The sequence below is a fragment of the Chelonia mydas genome, chromosome 10, assembly GCF_015237465.2.
Source record: "Chelonia mydas isolate rCheMyd1 chromosome 10, rCheMyd1.pri.v2, whole genome shotgun sequence".
NCBI lineage: Eukaryota > Metazoa > Chordata > Testudines > Cheloniidae > Chelonia > Chelonia mydas.
The window spans coordinates 43292905-43312473 of record NC_051250.2 but is presented as its reverse complement, the minus strand read 5'-3'; the positions used below and the strand labels follow the sequence as shown (position 1 = coordinate 43312473).

Genomic DNA, 19569 nt, shown 5'->3' with positions numbered 1-19569 from the left:
ATTAAAAAAAATTTAACCCCCCTTTAAAAGGACCACTGAAGAAGGCAAAAAAGAATGACAAACATCAGAACATTGTTGCAACAAAGATCAGGTAGCTTGTTTCTAAGTCCACTGAGAAATGCTAAAAGAATAGGAGTACTTGTGGCACCTTAGAGACTAAAATTTATTTGAGCATAGTATGTTTCACACAAAAGATTCTTTTTTTAAGGTTTTCTTCTTCTAACTTATCTATAAACAATGCATCTCATGCAAAAAATTAAGACCTTGGAGTGAGTTAACTGCTTTGCATTATTAGCTTATTAGTACACGAAGTAGCCATACACCTTCCCTGAATCTCTAGCTAAACTAGGGGGCAGTGAGGTACTATCCAACTAGTAATTTTAAGGAACGGACAAAAATGTTGATTTTCATTATCTTTTCAAACACTTATTTGTATTTTGTAGATTTTGAAAGATATGTGGAAAAATCATTGTTACTTTAGAGCACTAGCAGTTGCTGGAAGAAGACTGGGTATAGTTATTGTCAGCGTGACTCCTTTTTATTGCTATTCCAGTTATAAAATTACTGTATATACTCGTTCATAAGCAAAATATTTTTGGTAAAAAAATGACGCATCAAAGAGCGGGGGTCGGCTTATAAATGGGTTTACACCAAAATTTGAGGATTTTAAACTCTATGAAATCATTGAATTGAATATCTAATACATTGTCATTTTGTTTACCTGGAGTGTCTGCAGGCATGGAGCCCCTCAGTTCCCTGTGGCCGCGGTTTGCCGTTCCCAGCCAATGGGAACTGCGGGAAGTGGCACTGGGTGCCAAAGTTTGCCAACCCCTGAAATATAGGGTCGGCTTATGAAAGGGTCATACAGTTTTTACTATTTTTAACCTATCCATCTTGGGGGGTCGGCTTATAAACAAACGGGCTAATGAACAAGTATATACGGTAATAACTTTAATGTTTTTATACTGCTTGATCTGCAAAGTCTGAAACTACCTTTCCCTGTGCCTTGTACCTCCCTTTCCAGTGTCCCCTCTGATTCTCCATCTCTCTTTCATCTATGTGGTGTGTCAGGGTTCCCTCCCCACTCTGAACTCTAGGGTACAGATGTGGGAGCCGCATGAAAGACCCCCCTAAGCTTATCTCTACCAGCTTAGGTTAAAAACTTCCCCAAGGCACAAATTCTTCCTTGTCCTTGGAACAGTAGTGCTGCCACCACCAAGTGAGTTAGACAAAGATTTAGGAAAAGGACTACTTAGCATTCCTGTTTCCCCAAAATATCCCCCCAGGCCCCTTCACCCCCTTTCGTGGGGAAGCTTGAGAGTAAACAAGGTGAGCACAGACCAGACCCGTGGGTTTTTAGGACACTAAAAACCCAAATCAGATTCTTAAAAACTGAACTTTTATTATAAAGAAAAAAAAGTAAAAGAAACACCTCTGTAAAATCAGGATGGAAGGTAATTTTACAGGGTAATAAGATTTAAAAACACAGAGGATTCCCCTCTAGGCAAAACTTTAAAGTTACAAAAAACCAGGATTCAGAGTAACAGTCGTGTTAGTCTGTATTCGCAAAAAGAAAAGGAGTACTTGTGGCACCTTAGAGACTAACCAATTTTTATTTGAGCATAAGCTTTCGTGAGCTACAGCTCACTTCATTGGATGCATACTGTGGAAACTGCAGAAGACATTATATACACAGAGACCATGAAACAATATCTCCTCCCACCCCACTCTCCTGCTGGTAATAGCTTATCTAAAGTGATCACTCTCCTTACAATGTGTATGATAATCAAGCTGGGCCATTTCCAGCACAAATCCAGGTTTTCTCATCGTGCACATTGTGGGGAGAGTGGTCGCTTTGGATGGGCTGCCACCAGCAGGAGAGCAAGTCCGTGCATGTATGGGGGTGGGGGGGTGAGAAAACCTGGATCTGCGCTGGAAATGGCCCACCTTGATTATCATGCACATTGTAGGGAGAGGTTTCAGAGTAACAGCCGTGTTAGTCTGTATTCGCAAAAAGAAAAGGAGTACTTGTGGCACCTTAGAGACTAACCAATTTTTATTTGAGCATAAGCTTTCGTGAGCTACAGCTCACTTCATCGGATGCATACTGTGGAAACTGCAGAAGACATTATATACACAGAGACCATGAAACAATACCTCCTCCCACCCCACTCTCCTGCTGGTAATAGCTTATCTAAAGTGATCACTCTCCTTACAATGTGCATGATAATCAAGTTGGGCCATCTCCAGCACAAATCCAGGTCCCGTCCCCCCCCCCAACTCACTCTCCCGCTGGCAATAGCCCATCCAAAGCGACCACTCTCTTTACAATGTGTATGATAATCAAGTTGGGCCACTTCCAGCACAAATCCAGGTTTTCTCACCCCCCCGCCTTTTTTTTTCCCAAAAACCACACACACAAACTCACTCTCCTGCTGGTAATAGCTTATCCAAAATGACCAGTCTCCTTACAATGTATATGAAAATCAAGGTGGGCCATTTCCAGCACAAATCCAGGTTTTCTCACTCCCCCCCCCCAAAACACACACACACACACACACACTCACTCTCCTGCTGGTAATAGCCCATCCAAAGTGACCACTCTCCCCACAATGTGCATGATAATCAAGGTGGGCCATTTCCAGCACAAATCCAGGTTTTCTCACCCCCCGCACCCCCCCACACACACAAACTCACTCTCCTGCTGGTAATAGCTCATCCAAACTGACCACTCTCCTTACAATGTGTATGATAATCAAGGTGGGCCATTTCCACCATAAATCCAAGTTTAACCAGAACGTCTGGGGGGGGGGGGGGAATAGGAAAAAACAAGGGGAAATAGGCTACCTTGCATAATGACTTAGCCACTCCCAGTCTCTATTTAAGCCTAAATTAATAGTATCCAATTTGCAAATGAATTCCAATTCAGCAGTTTCTCGCTGGAGTCTGGATTTCAAGTTTTTTTGTTGTAAGATAGCGACCTTCATGTCTGTAATTGAGTGACCTGAGAGATTGAAGTGTTCTCCGACTGGTTTATGAATGTTATAATTCTTGCCATCTAATTTGTGTCCATTTATTCTTTTACGTAGAGACTGTCCAGTTTGACCAATGTACATGGCAGAGGGGCATTGCTGGCACATGATCGCATATATCACATTGGTGGATGTGCAGGTGAACGAGCCTCTGATAGTGTGGCTGATGTGATTAGGCCCTGTGATGGTGTCCCCTGAATAAATGTGGGAACAGTTGGCAACGGGCTTTGTTGCAAGGATAGGTTCTTGGGTTAGTGGTTCTCTTGTGTGGTATGTGGTTGTTGGTGAGTATTTGCTTCAGGTTGGGGGGCTGTCTGTAGGCAAAGACTGGCCTGTCTCCCAAGATTTGTGAGAGTGTTGGGTCATCCTTCAGGATAGGTTGTAGATCCTTAATAATGAGTTGGAGGGGTTTTAGTTGGGGGCTGAAGGTGACGGCTAGTGGCGCTGTTATTTTCTTTGTTAGGCCTGTCCTGTAGTAGGTGACTTCTGGGAGCTCTTCTGGCTCTATCAATCTGTTTCTTCACTTCTGCAGGTGGGTATTGTAGTTGTAAGAATGCTTGATAGAGATCTTGTAGGTGTTTGTCTCTGTCTGAGGGGTTGGAGCAAATGCGGTTGTATCGCAGAGCTTGGCTGTAGACGATGGATCGTGTTCTCCCTACAATGTGCATGATAATCAAGGTGGGCCATTTCCAGCGCAGATCCAGGTTTTCTCACCCCCCCACCCCCATACACGCACGGACTCGCTCTCCTGCTGGTGGCAGCCCATCCAAAGCGACCACTCTCCCCACAATGTGCACGATGAGAAAACCTGGATTTGTGCTGGAAATGGCCCAACTTGATTATCATACACATTGTAAGGAGAGTGATCACTTTAGATAAGCTATTACCAGCAGGAGAGTGGGGTGGGAGGAGGTATTGTTTCATGGTCTCTGTGTATATAATGTCTTCTGCAGTTTCCACAGTATGCATCCAATGAAGTGAGCTGTAGCTCACGAAAGCTTATGCTCAAATAAATTGGTTAGTCTCTAAGGTGCCACAAGTACTCCTTTTCTTTTTGAAAAAACCAGGAATTAACCTTCCTCTTAGCATAGGGAAAATTCACAAGCTAAAACAAAAGATACTCTAACGCATTTCCTTGCTATACTTACTATTTCTGTAATTTTAGAAGTATCCTTCAGTAGGAGCTGGATTACTTGCTTGGTCTCTCTCTGTCTCCAGAGAGAACAACAAAAGCACACAACAAAAACCTTCCCCCACAGATCTGAAAGTATCTTCTCCCCTTATTGGTCCTTTTGGTCAAGTGCCAACCAGGTTATCTGAGCTTCTTAACCTTTTACAGGTAAAGGAGGGATTTTATGCTACCCGTAGCTGTATGTTTATGAAATGGTGGAAGAAGTCCACGCCAACAGCAATCTTTTAAGTCACATGGAGACCCAACATGCCTGATTCTCAAACAGTACCATCTGTATCTACTCACAATAGATATTCCTACAGGCTTTACCAGACCTCTCCAACACTTCCCCTCCCCAAAATCCAAACCTCAACATGAAAAGTAAAATTATCTTTTAATGTTTAATAAGACAATTCTTTCATGTCTCAAGATATTACATTGAATAATGAGAAAGATCTTTAGTGTTACTAACTTCTTTAACTACCACTATAACAATTCATCAAAATGGGAACAGTTTGCCTCTTCTTCTGGAGATGCCCCCGCATTCATTATTCCTAAATTACCATTAAAATGCTACTCTATCCTTTTATAATGGGTTACCTCATCCACCTTGTACACTCTTTTTCACCCTCTATTATAGCAAAACCATCCATGAACGAACACAGCTTCTAATAATCAAACATAAGATGGAAAGTTTCAGAACTACAGACACCCTAGAAACCTTTATCATATTTGATTAGCCCCTCAGCCAGCAGCGTTCCTATTCATACTCCTTTCATTAAATTTTAATAGGAAAATTCAATGGAAAAGTCTGCAACTTAATATTCTAACAGGAACACTGCTTTAGTATGGGAATGACTTGCAAACCACCACACTTACTGTTTGGTGATATTTCAGAACCCAGAAAGGACAAATGGGAGACCTAAAAATAGTCTTAGTTGTTACCTATTTTTATAGCTGCTTTTAAAGATCCCTTTTCTGAACTAGTCGTACTGTGCTTGAACCTCTGTAACACGCTCTGGTAACAGTGTATTTTCAGAAACCTCCCAAAATAAAACCTTTTCTGTGGAAAAAATCCTCTTACATTTTTGTAAACAAATTCATCCTCCCAATGACTTTGTGAAATATGTAAAGATTATCATCTCCCAACTTATAGATGGGGAAACACATCCAGACAGGCCAACTGACTTCCCTGGGGCAATACAGCAAGTTGAGGCACACCTGGGATAATAAAAGTTTTGAGTCCCAGGCTTTTTGACAATTTGTCCTCCCACTTATTAATGCTTCCCCTTACTACAGCCAAAATGTAGCACAGATAACACCAGTGAAGACTTCCCTACAATGCCCCTTATTCATGTGCATCAATCTCCAAGGGTGCAAGGTTCAACCTTCATAAACTATCTAATCCTTGGCCTCTCTACCAAAGTAGAGAACTAGAATTCAAAATTCATACCATTTATGAAGTGTGATTTTATTTATTTATTTATTTTTTTAAACGTAGATACCTCTACTCTAGGAATGCAACTCAGATCACCGACTTGCACTGTAGATCAAAGCACCCAAAGGGTAAAATTCTGTGACCACCAACCCTGAGTTGTCACCTCTTGCAATTTTATCACAAGAATTGTAATGTCTGATGTTTTTCTTAAATTTCTAGCCACACGCAGATGTGATTACACAGGAATCTAAGCTTTCACTTAAATACAAATACGTTTTCTAGCCCTCCAAGTTGCAGAGAAAAGCTTGAAAGCATGACTTCTAACAGCTCAGAAACCAGAAAGCAAAAAAAATAAAATCCAAATGTATTATTTTAAAAAAATCTCATTTTTAAAAAGTCTCTCTCTCCCTCTCTCTTTTTTTAAGGGCCTGACTTGCGATTTTTTTTTAACGCTTGGGGTTAGAAATACTGTTGACCCAGGCTGGATTCAATATGGCAACATAAAAGTGAAAGATTCTGTACCACATTGTCATCAGTTCCTATTTTGCTTTTATATATCCAAAATTCTCCCACTTAAGGACGCAGTGTACACTTAGTTGTCGATGTGGTTTGCAGGTTTGTTCTGTTTTTTTTCCTATGTAAATGACAGAAGAAAGATATTGAAAGCAGAGAGATAAGCTAATTTGACATCAGAATTTCTGGACTGAACATAAATTTAAGAATGGGCATGGGTGTCAAACTGACGGTCGCTTAGCCAAAGTTAATTCTATTTTATTGTTTTTTCTCGTGTGTCCATCCAGTCTCCATTGTGCTAAACATGCCAAGAGCAAAAACTGAAAACCTATTCTGACTTCCTTGTGCATCCCAGCAATTTTTATATGTGAAAAATTAGCAGGTCATGATGAGTCCAGGAAGCAGAATGACTGAAAACTAGATGCAGTGAAAAAGCACCGCAGGGGGAAGGAGTCTGCTGAGACCTTGGATAGAAGACAACAAAAAAGGTGCAATCTTCATCACTGCCTGAAAGTGGTTCCTTCTTCTCCCCTGCAGCAGGAACATACTATGCAGGCATATGGCCAGGTCAGGTCTCCGTTTGGAGGGTTTGCCTCTACAGGTATACTGCTACACCATACGGCACCATCCTGGTGCAGATACAACTTATACCAGTAAAGCTGCACAGCTGCCTCAGTCACAAATTACACCTCATCACACCCATAAGCAACACAGCTGTGCTAGAAAAAGGTTGCAGTGCTGCTCTGCCATTCCAGGGCATGAAACCAGCTACAGGAGTACAGCAACTAGGAAAACAAACTACAGTACAGCAAAGGAATCACAGGACAAAAATCTAGTAACAGAGTAGTAGGTCAAGACCAAACCTACTGCCAACCACATGCCACAACAGCATTTATCTGGGCATAGATCCCCTTTTGAAAGAAAGTCTTCAACTGACTAGCATATTGTTAGCAGAAATTTAAGTCTGCACAATGAAAATAAAATGACACAAGGCAGACCATCACAAGCTGCTGCTGCTCACATCTTTCAAAACTGCTTTTTCAGATACCACAACAATGGGGCATGGTTTAAGAACCTAAATTGAGTGGGGTATTAGTTGGTACACTACAGACCACCAAATCACACTAGGAACAGGACAACCGACTCTTAATGCACCTATATGTAACCTGTAGGGAAAAAAGCTGCAATATCATGGGGGACTTCATGAGTGACGTATGCTGGCAGTACTAAAACATCCTTGGAATTTCTAAATATTATAGGTGGCAATTTTCTCTCTCACAAAGTGTTGCATCCAACTTGGGGGAAATATACATTAGACCTCATCTTGACAGAAAAAGAGGAATGAACCACAGAACAAAAAAATAATGGTAGCTCGGGTACAAGTGATCACGACTGGATCATATTTATAATGTGTAAACAGAATAAAGTCCAGATCAGTGACATATATACTTGGTCTTTTAAAAGGGCCAATTTCACAGAGCTGAAAACAATTATGAGCCAAATCAGCTGAGAGGAAGAATTTAATGAGACAATGTGAATGATAATTGGGAATTGGTTAAGAACACTTTACTAGATAACCAAAATGCCACAATTGAGGAAGTGAGCTGTAGCTCACGAAAGCTTATGCTCATATAAATTGGTTAGTCTCTAAGGTGCCACAAGTACTCCTTTTCTTTTTACAATTGAGGAAGAAAGTCACGCTGGTTTAAAAAACAAACTGGGGTTTGGAGGGGAAGTGAAGGCAGCTATAAAAAAAAGAATATATAAACAATGCAAAAAAGGGGAAGTTGATAGTAATGAATACAAATCAGAAGAAAGGAATTGTAGAAAACTAATAAGAGAAGCAAAAGGACACGAAGAAATCTATTGCCACTACAGTTAAGGACTATAGGGAGGATTTTTTAAAGAATATTATGAACAAAACGAATCCTAACAACAGTATTGGTCCATTACTAAATCACTAATAGTAATGCTGAAAAGTCAGAAGTGTTGAATAAATATTTCTGTTCTGTATTTGGGGGGAGGGGGAACAGATAATGTATTCATATCATACGATAATACTCTTTACATGCCAGTAGCATCTCAGGAGGATGTTAATCAGCAGCAGTTTTAAAAGAGCTGGCTAAGAAACTCGCTGGACCGTTAATGTTGTTTTTCAATCAGTCTTGGAACACCAGGAAAGTTCCAGAAGACTGCAAGAAAACTAATGTTGTGCCAATATTTAGAGAGGGCAAATGGGATGTCACAGGTAATGACAGGCCTGTCAGTCTCACATTGATCCCAGGCAAGGTAACAGAGCAGCTGTATGGGGACTCAATTAATAAAGTATTAAAGGAAGGCAATACAATTAATGCCAATCAACTTAGGTTTCTGGAAAACAGCTCCTGTCAAACTAAGTTGACTTTTTTTTTTTTTTTATGGATTACGAGTTTTGCTGAAAAAGATAATAGTGGTGATGTAACATATTTAGACATCTGTAAGGCATTTGACTTAGTACTGCACAACATTTTGATTAAAAAACTAGGAAGATATAAAATGGATTAAAAGATGGCTGACTGAAAGTCTCAAAATGCAACGAAGTGGGGATCATTATCAAAGGGATGTGTTTCCAGTGAGGTCCTGCTGGTATTGGTTCTTGGCCCTACGTTATTTAACATTTTTATTAATACCTGGAAGAAAATATAAAATCATCACTGACAAAGTTTTCGGATGACAAACTGGAGGGTAGGGATAGGATACAGAGGGCCCTCAACAAATTAGAGGATTGAGCCAAAAGAAATCTGATGAGGTTCAACAAGGACACATACAGAGTCCTGAACTTAGGATGGAAGAATCCATGCACTGCTACAGACTAGGGACCGAGTCGCTAGGCAGCAGTTCTGCAGAAAAGGACCTAGAGATTACAGTGGACGAGAAGCTGGATATGAGTCAACAGCGTGCCCTTCTTGCCAAGAAGGCTAACGGCATTTTGGGCTGTATAAGTAGGAGCACTGTCAGCAGATGAAGGGACGTGATCACTCCCCTCTCTTCGGCATTGGTGAGGCCTCATCTAGAGTACTATGTCCACTTTTGGGCCCCACACTACAAGAAGGATGTGGAAAAATTGGAAAGAGTCCAGAGAAGGGCAACAAAAATGATTAGGGGGCTGAAGCACATGATTTATAAGGAGAGGCTGAGGGAACTGGGATTATTTAGTCTGCAGAAGAGAAGAATGAGGGTGGATTTGATAGCTGCTTTCAACTACCTGAAAGGGCGTTCCAAAGAGGATGGATCTAGACTGTTCTCAGTGGTAGCAGATGACAGAACAAGGAGTAATGGTCTCAAGTTGCAGTGGGGGAAGTTTAGGTTGAATATTAGGAAAAATGTTTTCACAAGGAGAGTAGTGAAGCACTGGAATGCGTTACCTAGGGAGGTGGTGGAATCTCCTTCCTTAGAGGTTTTTAAGGTCAGGCTTGACAAAGCCCTGGCTGGGATGATTTAGTTGGGGATTGGTCCTGCTTTGAGCAGGGGGTTCGACTAGATGACCTCCTGAGGTTCCTTCCAACCCAGATATTCTATGATTCTATCATAAGCAAGGACTCAGAAAAAGATTTGGTGGTGCAAATTGGTGAGACCCATGTTGGAATACTGCATCCAGTTCTACTGTCCACAGGTCAAGAAGGATGTTGATAAATTGGAACGGGTTCAGAGAATAGTCACAAGAATGATTAGAGGATTAGAAACATACCTTATAGTGATAGGCTGAAAGAGCTCACTCTATTTAGCTTAACGAAGAGTGGGTTAAGTGGTGACTTGACTACAGTTTATAGGTATGTAGGTGGGAAACAAATATTTAATAGGCTCTTCGGTCGAGCAGAGAAAGGTATAACATGATCCAAGTTGAACTGGAAGCCAAATTCAGACTGGAAATAACGCATAAATTGTTAACAGTGAGTAATTAACCATAGGAACAATTTACTAAGGGTCATGAGGCATCACTGGCAATTATTAAAACAAGATTGGATGTTTTTCTAAAAGACCTACTCTTAGAATTGTTGTGGGGAAGTTCTATGGCCTTTGTTATACAGGAGGTCAGACTAGACAATCACAATGGTCCTTTCTGGCCTTGGAGTCTATGAATAATGAACTGAATGGAAGTTCCCCCCAAAGGCTCTTATTGCAAATGGGATTGTCTTCAAAACTCAAAAGTGCTGCTTCTTGGTCAGATCCCAGAAGTCACTTTCAGAGCAATGCAGTGAACAGCTGGCCATCTTTAGAGGTTTTTCTCCCAATACAAGAAGCCAGAGAAAATGTCTGAGAATCTAGTTTAGGACACCCTCAATTAATTGAGCTGGCAACAAGAACTGCTTTCCTGCCCTTTACTTGTAATTATGAATATGCATAAAATTAACTGTATGGCATATGTAAATAAGCATACAGAAAACATTAAAATAACAATCTGCTAGCGGTTTTCTAAAGGGATTGAGAGATCACGTGATGTGCTGCTCCTGAAAAAAGCAGCAATGTTTTAAAGTTGAGCTTTTTTCTAAAGTGTGAATTCATTCATGACCTAAACTTTAAGGATTAAATAGCTCAGACTACATAGAATATACATTGGGAGGATGCGGTAACAATAAAATGAATTAAGCAAAGTAGAAAAGCAGAAGTCACAGTTCACTTGCTTAACCAATGCCAGAAGGCAATGATTCATTGGCATTGTGGCAAAGGTAAGTTTTAAGGAGGGATTTAAAGGAGGGTAACAGCAGTTTTACACATTTTGACAGATTTTCCCATGTGTAGTGGGCACCCTGGAGAAAATGCAGAAGTGCATCAGTGAGAAATGGAGGTGCAGATGACTGGGGCTGCCATCACTGGCAGAACAAAGTCGGGAATTGACAGCTTGATAAATTAGATCTGATAGACAGGGTAGTGCTAAATGGCGAAGGGCTTTGAATGCCAAGACAAGAAATTTGTCTTTGATGCAGTGGAGGAGGGGAAGCCTGTGAAGGGATGCAAGAAGAGTACTGACGTAGTTCAGAGCAGCAAGCTGAATGGACTCAAGGGGGGCAATGTGGTTGATGTCAAGGCAAGACACATTGCATTAGTCAAGGTGTGAGAGGATGGCCTGCACAAGAGTTTTAGCTTGCGGGATGGCCAGAAAACCCTGAATCTTTGAATTATTTAGTTAGAAGAACCAAGACTTGCATATAACCCAGAATTGTGTGTCTAGAGAGAAGGCCAATTCCAAGATGATGCCCAGATTACAGGCATAAACAGTGGACACAATTTCAAGGATGTTTGAGTTCTGACCTGGGATGTAAGAGGGCCATAGTCTATTCCTGATTCTGCCACACACTTTTTATGGAACCTTGGGAAAGTCACTTAATTTGTCTGTGCCTCAGTTCCTTATCTACAAAATGGGGGAAATACTTCCCTACTTCCTGGGGAGGGATGAGTGGATATATTCAATAATATATGCAAATTGCTCAGATACGGGAGTGAGGCGCGTCATAGAAAACAAATAAAGGTAGCCACAGATATTCAGAGAGCTCAGTATTTGAATTCATAGCTCGCTTTACATTGGGCAAATAGGTAAATTGCATGCTTGCCCACAGCTACCTCCAGTCTATAGTACTTTCCCCCTCACAAGGTGACACAAGACATACATACAAATGGAACGACCACAGATAAAGGAAAAACCCTGATCCTCTGGGGATTTGTGTGTGTCACTGACTCCAATGACTGTTCCTTCTTCCTGCTCCCATACCCAAGCTCTCTCTAGAACAGGAGATTTAGTGCAGCATTTTATTTTCTTAATGCACTAGTATAAGACAGTTCATCCTCATCAAATTCCAACCCTCTGAATGCACCACGCTCTGATTTTTCCCATTAATCCATTAGCTCTGATTAGCCATCTCATCTTAGAAGCTCACTCTGGATGAAGGGTTTCAGAGTGGTAGCCGTGTTAGTCTGTATCAGCAAAAACAATGAGCTGTATCTTGTGGCACCTTAGAGACTAACAAATTTATTTGGGCATAAGCTTTCGTGGGCTAAAACCCACTTCATCATATGCGTGGAGTGAAAAATACAGTAAGCAGAATATATATTATAGCACATGAAAAGATGGGAGTGACCTTACGAAGTGCGGGGGTCAGTGCTAATGAGCCAATTCAATTAAGGTGGAAGTGGCCTATTCTCAACAGTTGACAAGAAGGGGTGAATACCAAGGGAGGGAAAATTACTTTTGTAATGTTAACGAGGCCAATGCAATCAAGGTGGCCCATTTCCAACAGTTGACAAGAAGGTGTGAGTATCAGCAGAGGGAAAATTACTTTTTGTAGTGACCCACCCACTCCCAGTCTTTATTCAGGCCTAATTCAGGGAGTGGATGGGTCACTACAAGTAGTAATTTTCCCTCTGCTGATACTCACACCTTCTTGTCAACTGTTGGAAATGGGCCACCTTGATTGCATTGGCCTAGTTAGCACTACTACTACCTCTGAGGCAGTTTGAGGGTAGGACCCACTGAAGGAGACTCGGATCTCTTCCTTTGAGGAGTTCAGTGGTATTTTCTCCCCCACGCCTTGAAAGTCTACTAGACAAGTACATGGAATCTTTAGAAGCCGTGGCCTCAGATCTTCAATGGAGGAGCCAACAGAGCATGTTTTTGGGTATGAGTGCTCAGGAATTTCAGTCCCAGACACTCCAGTGTCCGAAGAGGGATGCACTGACTTATCCAGAAGAAACATCTTCAAACAAGACTCCCTAGCTCTAAGTTTTCTTTAAGAGATTTACATATGGCACAAATATCTTTAAGTGCCCTTCACCAAGACACAATATCCACCTGGTGTGTCCATCTTTAAGAAGCATTACTGCCTTGCACAACAGACAATTTTTAAAGCCTGGATATTTATGTTTGGTCACAACAACTGGTCCCAGTACCTGGGCACTCTCAAAAGCAAGAAAGAAAATGTTTCTTCTTCTAATATGAAGAAAGGAAATGCTATCAAAGCTAACCCTAATGACTGACTGACTGCTAGGTACCTCTCTACTTATAATATAAGAATAGACCACACAGCAAGCGAAGCTCAGACACTGAGTTCGGACTCCTAACCACCGACAGAGAGAAGGAACTGAGGGAAGGTTGGAATCCCAACAGAGTTGTCCCACTCTTTATGCCCTTTGGTGGGAGGCATGAGGACACTTAAGGAACAGGTGTGATCCAGTGGACACTGGTGGCCAAAAGAATCCAAACTCAAGTTTATAGGGTGCATGCACATCAACAGTGGAATATATAGAGACAAGAACTTGAACTATGTATTTCTGTTCACCAGCTGCACAGTTTTTATCAATTTCTGGAAATCACTTATTTAAAAAGTCATTCATGCCCATCCAGTATCCCTGACCTGCATTATTATGCAAAAGCCCTAGATGTCATTCCTTGGGGCAGTGTCTTGCCGAAGGGTAGCAGACAGCACATTGGAAGTAACTTCCGGGCCAGCCAAAGAGAAGAATGATGGGATGTGAAGGGAAACCCATTCATTCCTGGTTATGTCAAAGCATAAAAGCAGCAGCCAGGATGCAAACAGACTGAAGAAATGACTCATAGGAATCCTCTATGGGGGGGATCTTCCACTCGTCTCAAAAACAAATTATTCCAAGGTTGATACAGTTGCTTAGAATCTCATTGATAGCCTTCAACAGGAGTCTATATAGAATGATACTCTGAGATGAACAAGTATAGACTACCACTTAAATCATTAAGCACTGCACCTACAACACTCAGTGCCATATGATTTTGATATGACAACATGTAGCATGCCATTATCCGTAAGCCATTAAAATGCTCACACATACCCACAAAACCATTTGTAATATCTGCAAGAATGTGGATAGTGCAAAGGCTGTGGTAGGATGAACAAGCTCAGTCAGTCACCAGGAGACATTCTTCCACACCAACTTTTCCTATATTTAAAGGGTCTAAAAGAGTCAGTACTCATCAAAGCTAAGTGTATTGTGGCGTTAGCAGGTAGCTGAACTCAGCCACAATCTCAAGACAGTGTTAAGTGTCCCAATTCACTTGTCTGTTAAATGTTAATGTTATTGCCTACATTTGTCTGGAACTGGCTGAATGTTATTTACATTGTATATATATCCTGTTTGATGTGTACTAGTGTGATTAAATTAACTTGTTACAGCAATGTCCTTTTTCATGTCTGTATCCTCTGCTTAATTAACCTTAAATCAAAGTATATTTTAGCATTTAGATGAAGATTTACTTAATGCATGAAAACTAGTGAAATGCTAATGTTAGTCTTTATCTATTGTGACGGGGCAAGGCCAGATGGCAATAGAAAAGTAGTGGGAGATAGATATATTAGCTCCAGGCTAAACAAATCCCTGGTACCAGGATAAGTGAAATGGCAGCTGCTCCAGGTCAATTAAGACACCTGGGCCCAATTAAGAACTTTCCAGAAGGCAGGGAGAATGCTAGGTTGATTGGGACACCTGAAGCCAACCAGGGGTTGACTGAAACTAGTTAAAAGACTCCCAGTCAGTCAGGTGGGTGTGCATGTCAGGAGCTGTGGGAGAAGTTGCACTGTTGGAGAGGCTGAGTAGTACACACCATATCAGGCACAAGAAAGGAGGCCCTGAGGTAAGGGCGAAGTGGAGCTTGAGGAAGTGAGGGCTGCTGTGGGGGAAGTAGCCCAGGGAATTGTACATGTCATGTTTCTAAAAGGTCAGCTACCATAGCTGATACTATTAGGGTCCCTGGGCTGGAGTCCAGAGTAGAGGGTGGGCCTGGGCTCCCCCGACTTTGCCCCCTGATTAATCACTGAGACTGGGAGACAACAGAGACTATGCAAGGAAGGATAACTTCTCCTCACCTCCCTCGCTGGCTTATGATGAAAATGGCTCAGTAGACTGTGACCCTTGTCTCTAGAGAGAGAAGGGTTACATGGAGGGTCACAGTGAGCCTCTGAGGCTAGCGAAATCCGCCAGGAAACACGGGACCCATGGAGGCAAGGACAGAGCTTTGTCACACTATCTGAAACTTGTTGATTTACATTGTAAACTACCTATAGACCATCTTAGTAGTCTGAATGGTTGTTAGTAAATGCATTATTTTTGAATGGCCTATTGAATGTTAAGCAACGAAGATCACAGATGGTCTGCATTTGCTATTCATCAAACCCCACGTGGTTAAGACCCCTGTCATTTTGCTAGCCTGTTTCAACTATAAAAGGGAAGCCTTGGGAGTGATCCTTACCTCTTATTCATCTGAACATTAACAGGGAGGTTCCAGATGCCAGACAGAGGTCCCCAAAAGGCATTTTTGGGAAGCCCTGAGAGAATTTATATGACTCCATGACACTGACAGATTGCTATATCTCTGCTTTTATTTTGAACCAATAAATTCTAATTCACCTGTAATGTATTTTACCTGCTTTAACCTTGCTATAACTCTCATAACTTTTTCTTAATTAATAGATCATTATTTTTAGTTTACTAAAGGATTGGCTACAGCGTTGTCTTTGGTGAGATCTGGAGTACATTTTGACCTGGGGTAAGTGACTGGCCCTTTGGGGCTGGAAGTAACCTAATGTGTGGTAAATTTTTGTTTTAATAACCTTTCACCATAAAGTCTAGTTTGTCTGTGTGGTAAAGAGAAGCTAGAGAGCATAAGGGGACTATCTGTGACTCCATGGTAAATCTAATATACTGATCCATGGGTATACTTTTGTATAATCTAGTGATAGAATATACCACCCATCTGGGGTGTCTGCCCTGGTTTCTAACAGTCAGACCTGAGTTTGCCATTCTTAGCTGTGAGCCACTCCTCACACAGTGACGTATATGTCATGCTCTCACACCAGAGCACTGAAACCCACATTAATATTCCTCCAGTTTAATATAAAACATCAGGTACCTCTGAAAGTTTGTATGGTAAAATAAGCTTCTCTCCCACCGTCACTGTCTTTCTGGTAACCAGAGCTTCAAACAGCATCTCTTCTTTTACCTAATAAAACAAAAATACTAGTGTTAATAATTCTAGGAGAAAACTAAAAGGGCCACAAGTCTGGCAGACATTGAAAACCCAGCATATGCTCCATGAGATATTACAAGGCCAATATAATTCTGTACACAAAGCCAGTATTAGAAAAGTGGCACAACAACATGTTTGAGAGCCCAATTTTCTACATTACATCTAGTAATTTCCAGTGCTTTTCCAGTGGTTCAACTTGTCAGTGTTTGTAGCCTGGATGGTTTCCTTTCCTTCCCCCCGCCCCCTTTTTTTCCCCAGCTTGTTTAGTAAAAAACTCCACAGCTTTCTAGTATGATCAGGATGGGTCACAATTACCCTAAAAAGTAGCAAACTAGCAATCACACTTTAAAAGACAGGCACTTAGTACAATGCATTGGATTTGACAAGCTCCCATAGAGATAGCATGAATGTTACACACAGAGAGAAAGTAATGACTGAAAATGCCTGCTACTGTACAGACTGAACAAACATCTGAACCTAGGCAGTTTTTGATGGGGGAGAGAAGGCTTGGAAGAAGAGGGGAAAACAGGGAGATCCTTTTCAACTGCAAAAGGACAGCAGGTATTCACAGGAGGAGCATATTTAAACAAGGTGACAATCATTCTGCCAATCAGCAACATTAGAAACTGGTTTGAAATAAAATTACATCTATAAACCAGACACTATGGCAAATGAGTGATTACTCCCAATGAAGAAGAACTACAGCTGCCAGGACGGACACAGCCCTATGGTGGGCTCTCCGGGTGCCAGGAGCCTTATCCCCACCACAGTCTTACAATACTCCACTATACTTACATCATATGAACTGCTAGGGAAAAGGGCCACGTTCTGCAAAATTAAAATCCCTTTTGCATTAATATTCTCTGAAGGCATTTCATTCAGGTTGTGGATAAAAATCAATGATTTTTTTAAAAAATAGGATTTTTAAAATTTAAATCAGTTTTTTTGATAAAATGCTTTTTGAGGAAAAATATAGTTTTAATTAAGATATCTTTCAGCTATAATGTATCTCATCATGGAATAGGGATTATAAATTCTAATACTATAGTATGAGACAACATATTCATGTAACGTTTAAGAAAAGTTTTGTAAATGAGTTCCAATAGTTCATGGATTAGGGACCCAATCTTATGGGGTTCCAGGGGCTTCTATATAGATTATTTAGGTTAATCTTTCTATCTACCCAATGGGACTCAGTGCTAATTCTAGAAGATACCATCAGAGATGCTCAGTTTTGCAGTTCTCAAACTGTGGATTTGTGTCTCCAGAGAAAACATGCTTGTCAACAGCAAAAATTATTTTTAAATAAATGAATGATATATAGAGGTGAGAAAGAACAGACCTCAACCCTACTGTCCCTCTGCACATTTGTGTTCACAGAGTCAATACCTTACCTCTCTCCAAAAGTGCAAAGTTTCAAAAAGTTCAATGAATAGAAGATTGGGGGGGGGGGGCCACGAGAGAATAGATCTGGACAACGAGAAGAAGTCTGGAGATAACTGTGGGAAGGAAGGGACAGACAGTAGAAACAGAAGTGACACTGTTTGAGTAGCATATTCCAGAAGTCTTGAGGTCTTTCTGAGTATAGCCTTCATTGATTTGAGATCTATCATACCATTCTCTCACTAGAAGGGAAAACCTATAATGACAGCAGGTCATAAGAGACCCAAATTTGGGTCTCATCTACCTCAGAGTTGTGAAGAATATGTATTAAGGTTATAACAACCAACAAAAATGCACTTATGTAGAAATCCATGATTAAATTGAGTCTTCCTGACTAGTGATTTAAATCAATCTGATTTAAATCAAATCCACCTTGATTTCATTCTATTTGGGTACAGTCCACCTCCCCCTACGATAGCACCTGTACAAGATTCCATTTGTATCCTGTTAAAAGAACAATCCCTCAGGCTACTAGAATAAAATGAAAAATAGGCATGAAAAATATAGTCAATCATTTTCTCATGACCATAATCTCATTCCAAAGTCAGATAAGAAATAAGAACAGTTTCATATGGATTTCACTCCTGAGAGCCTTTTAACCCGGATTCATATTCACAGGTGAATATTAACATGGTCTGTTTTGAACAGCTGAATATTTTACCAGCACTGTTCAAGTTGTTAACCATACCTGATTAGTTGTTCAGGTATATTATGTACACTGGACCTGCGCAAAACACCCGTAATGAAAATTGGAAGTCCCAGTTCTAGGTCTGGGAAGCTTTCAGCAAGATCTGAATGAGTTTCAACTGAGCCCAGGTCAAGTTTTGAGTGTTCCTAGGCAAAATTATGGTTTTGGGTGGAAACTATGCAGACTGATTGTTTAAACTGAATTTTCTTTTGAGTTACGGAGTTTGTTTAACCCTGACAATCAGTATTGTGAAATCATGAAAACAGAACACTCAGCTATATACAGCTCTTAGTTATGGCGCAGTGCAGTGCAAATCATCATTATTCATTTGTAACACATCCCCAATCCATATTATTTGAACACTCATTCTCCCATCAGGGATCCATCAGCATGGAACTTCATTTGTTTTTTGAAGCCATCCATTTTTAAATGTACATGTCACCTCAAGACGGGATGCAGAGATAAAGTTTCTTGACACCTTAAATGACTGCTTCTTGGAGCAGCTGGCCCTGGAACCCACCAGAGGAGAGGCAATTCTTGATTTAGTCTTAAGTGGAGCATAGGATCTGGTCCAAGAGGTGAACATAGCTGGACCACTTGGTAATAGTGACCATAATATAATTAAATTTAATATCCCTGTGGCATTTAATTTCAGAAAGAGGAACTATACAAAAATGAGGAGGTTAGTTAAACAGAAATTAAAGAGAACAGTGCTACAAGTGAAATCTCTGCAAGCTGCGTGGAAACTTTTTAAAGATACCATAATAGAGGCTCAACTTAAACGTATACCCTAAATGAAAATACATAGTAAGAGAACCAAAAAAGAGCCACCCTGGCTAAACAAAGTAAAAGAAGCAGTGAGAGGCAAAAAGGCATCCTTTAAAAAGTGGAAATAAAATCCTAGTGAAGAAAATAGGAAGGAGCATAAACACTGGCAAATGAAGTGTAAAAATACAATCAGGAAAGCCAAAAAAGAATTTGAAGAACAGTTAGCCAAAGACTCAAAAAGTAGTAAATTTTTTTTTAAGTACATAGGAAGCAGGAAGCCTGCTAATCAACCAGTGGGGCCACTGGATGATGGAGATGCTAAAGGAGCATTCCAGGATGATACGGCTATTGCAGAGAAACTAAATGAGTTCTTTATATCTGTCTTCACAGCTGAGGATGTGAGGGAGATTCCCAAACCTGAGCCATTCTTTTTAGGTGACAGATCTGAGGAACTGTCCCAGATTGAGGTATCATTAGAGGAGGTTTTGG

The 19569-nt window shown here is 40.8% G+C and overlaps 1 protein-coding gene across 21 annotated transcripts in view; it reads right to left on the bottom strand.

The window, feature by feature from the left end:
• MYO9A (myosin IXA) overlaps positions 1–19569 on the bottom strand; it is a 457919-nt gene that overhangs the window by 180983 nt on the left and 257367 nt on the right. For all 21 annotated transcript variants that reach the window (XM_043524473.1, XM_043524485.1, XM_043524478.1 and 18 more), the window contains one exon: positions 16065–16154. In XM_043524473.1, the coding sequence (XP_043380408.1) occupies positions 16065–16154 (90 nt within the window). The remainder of the gene's footprint in view (positions 1–16064; positions 16155–19569) is intronic.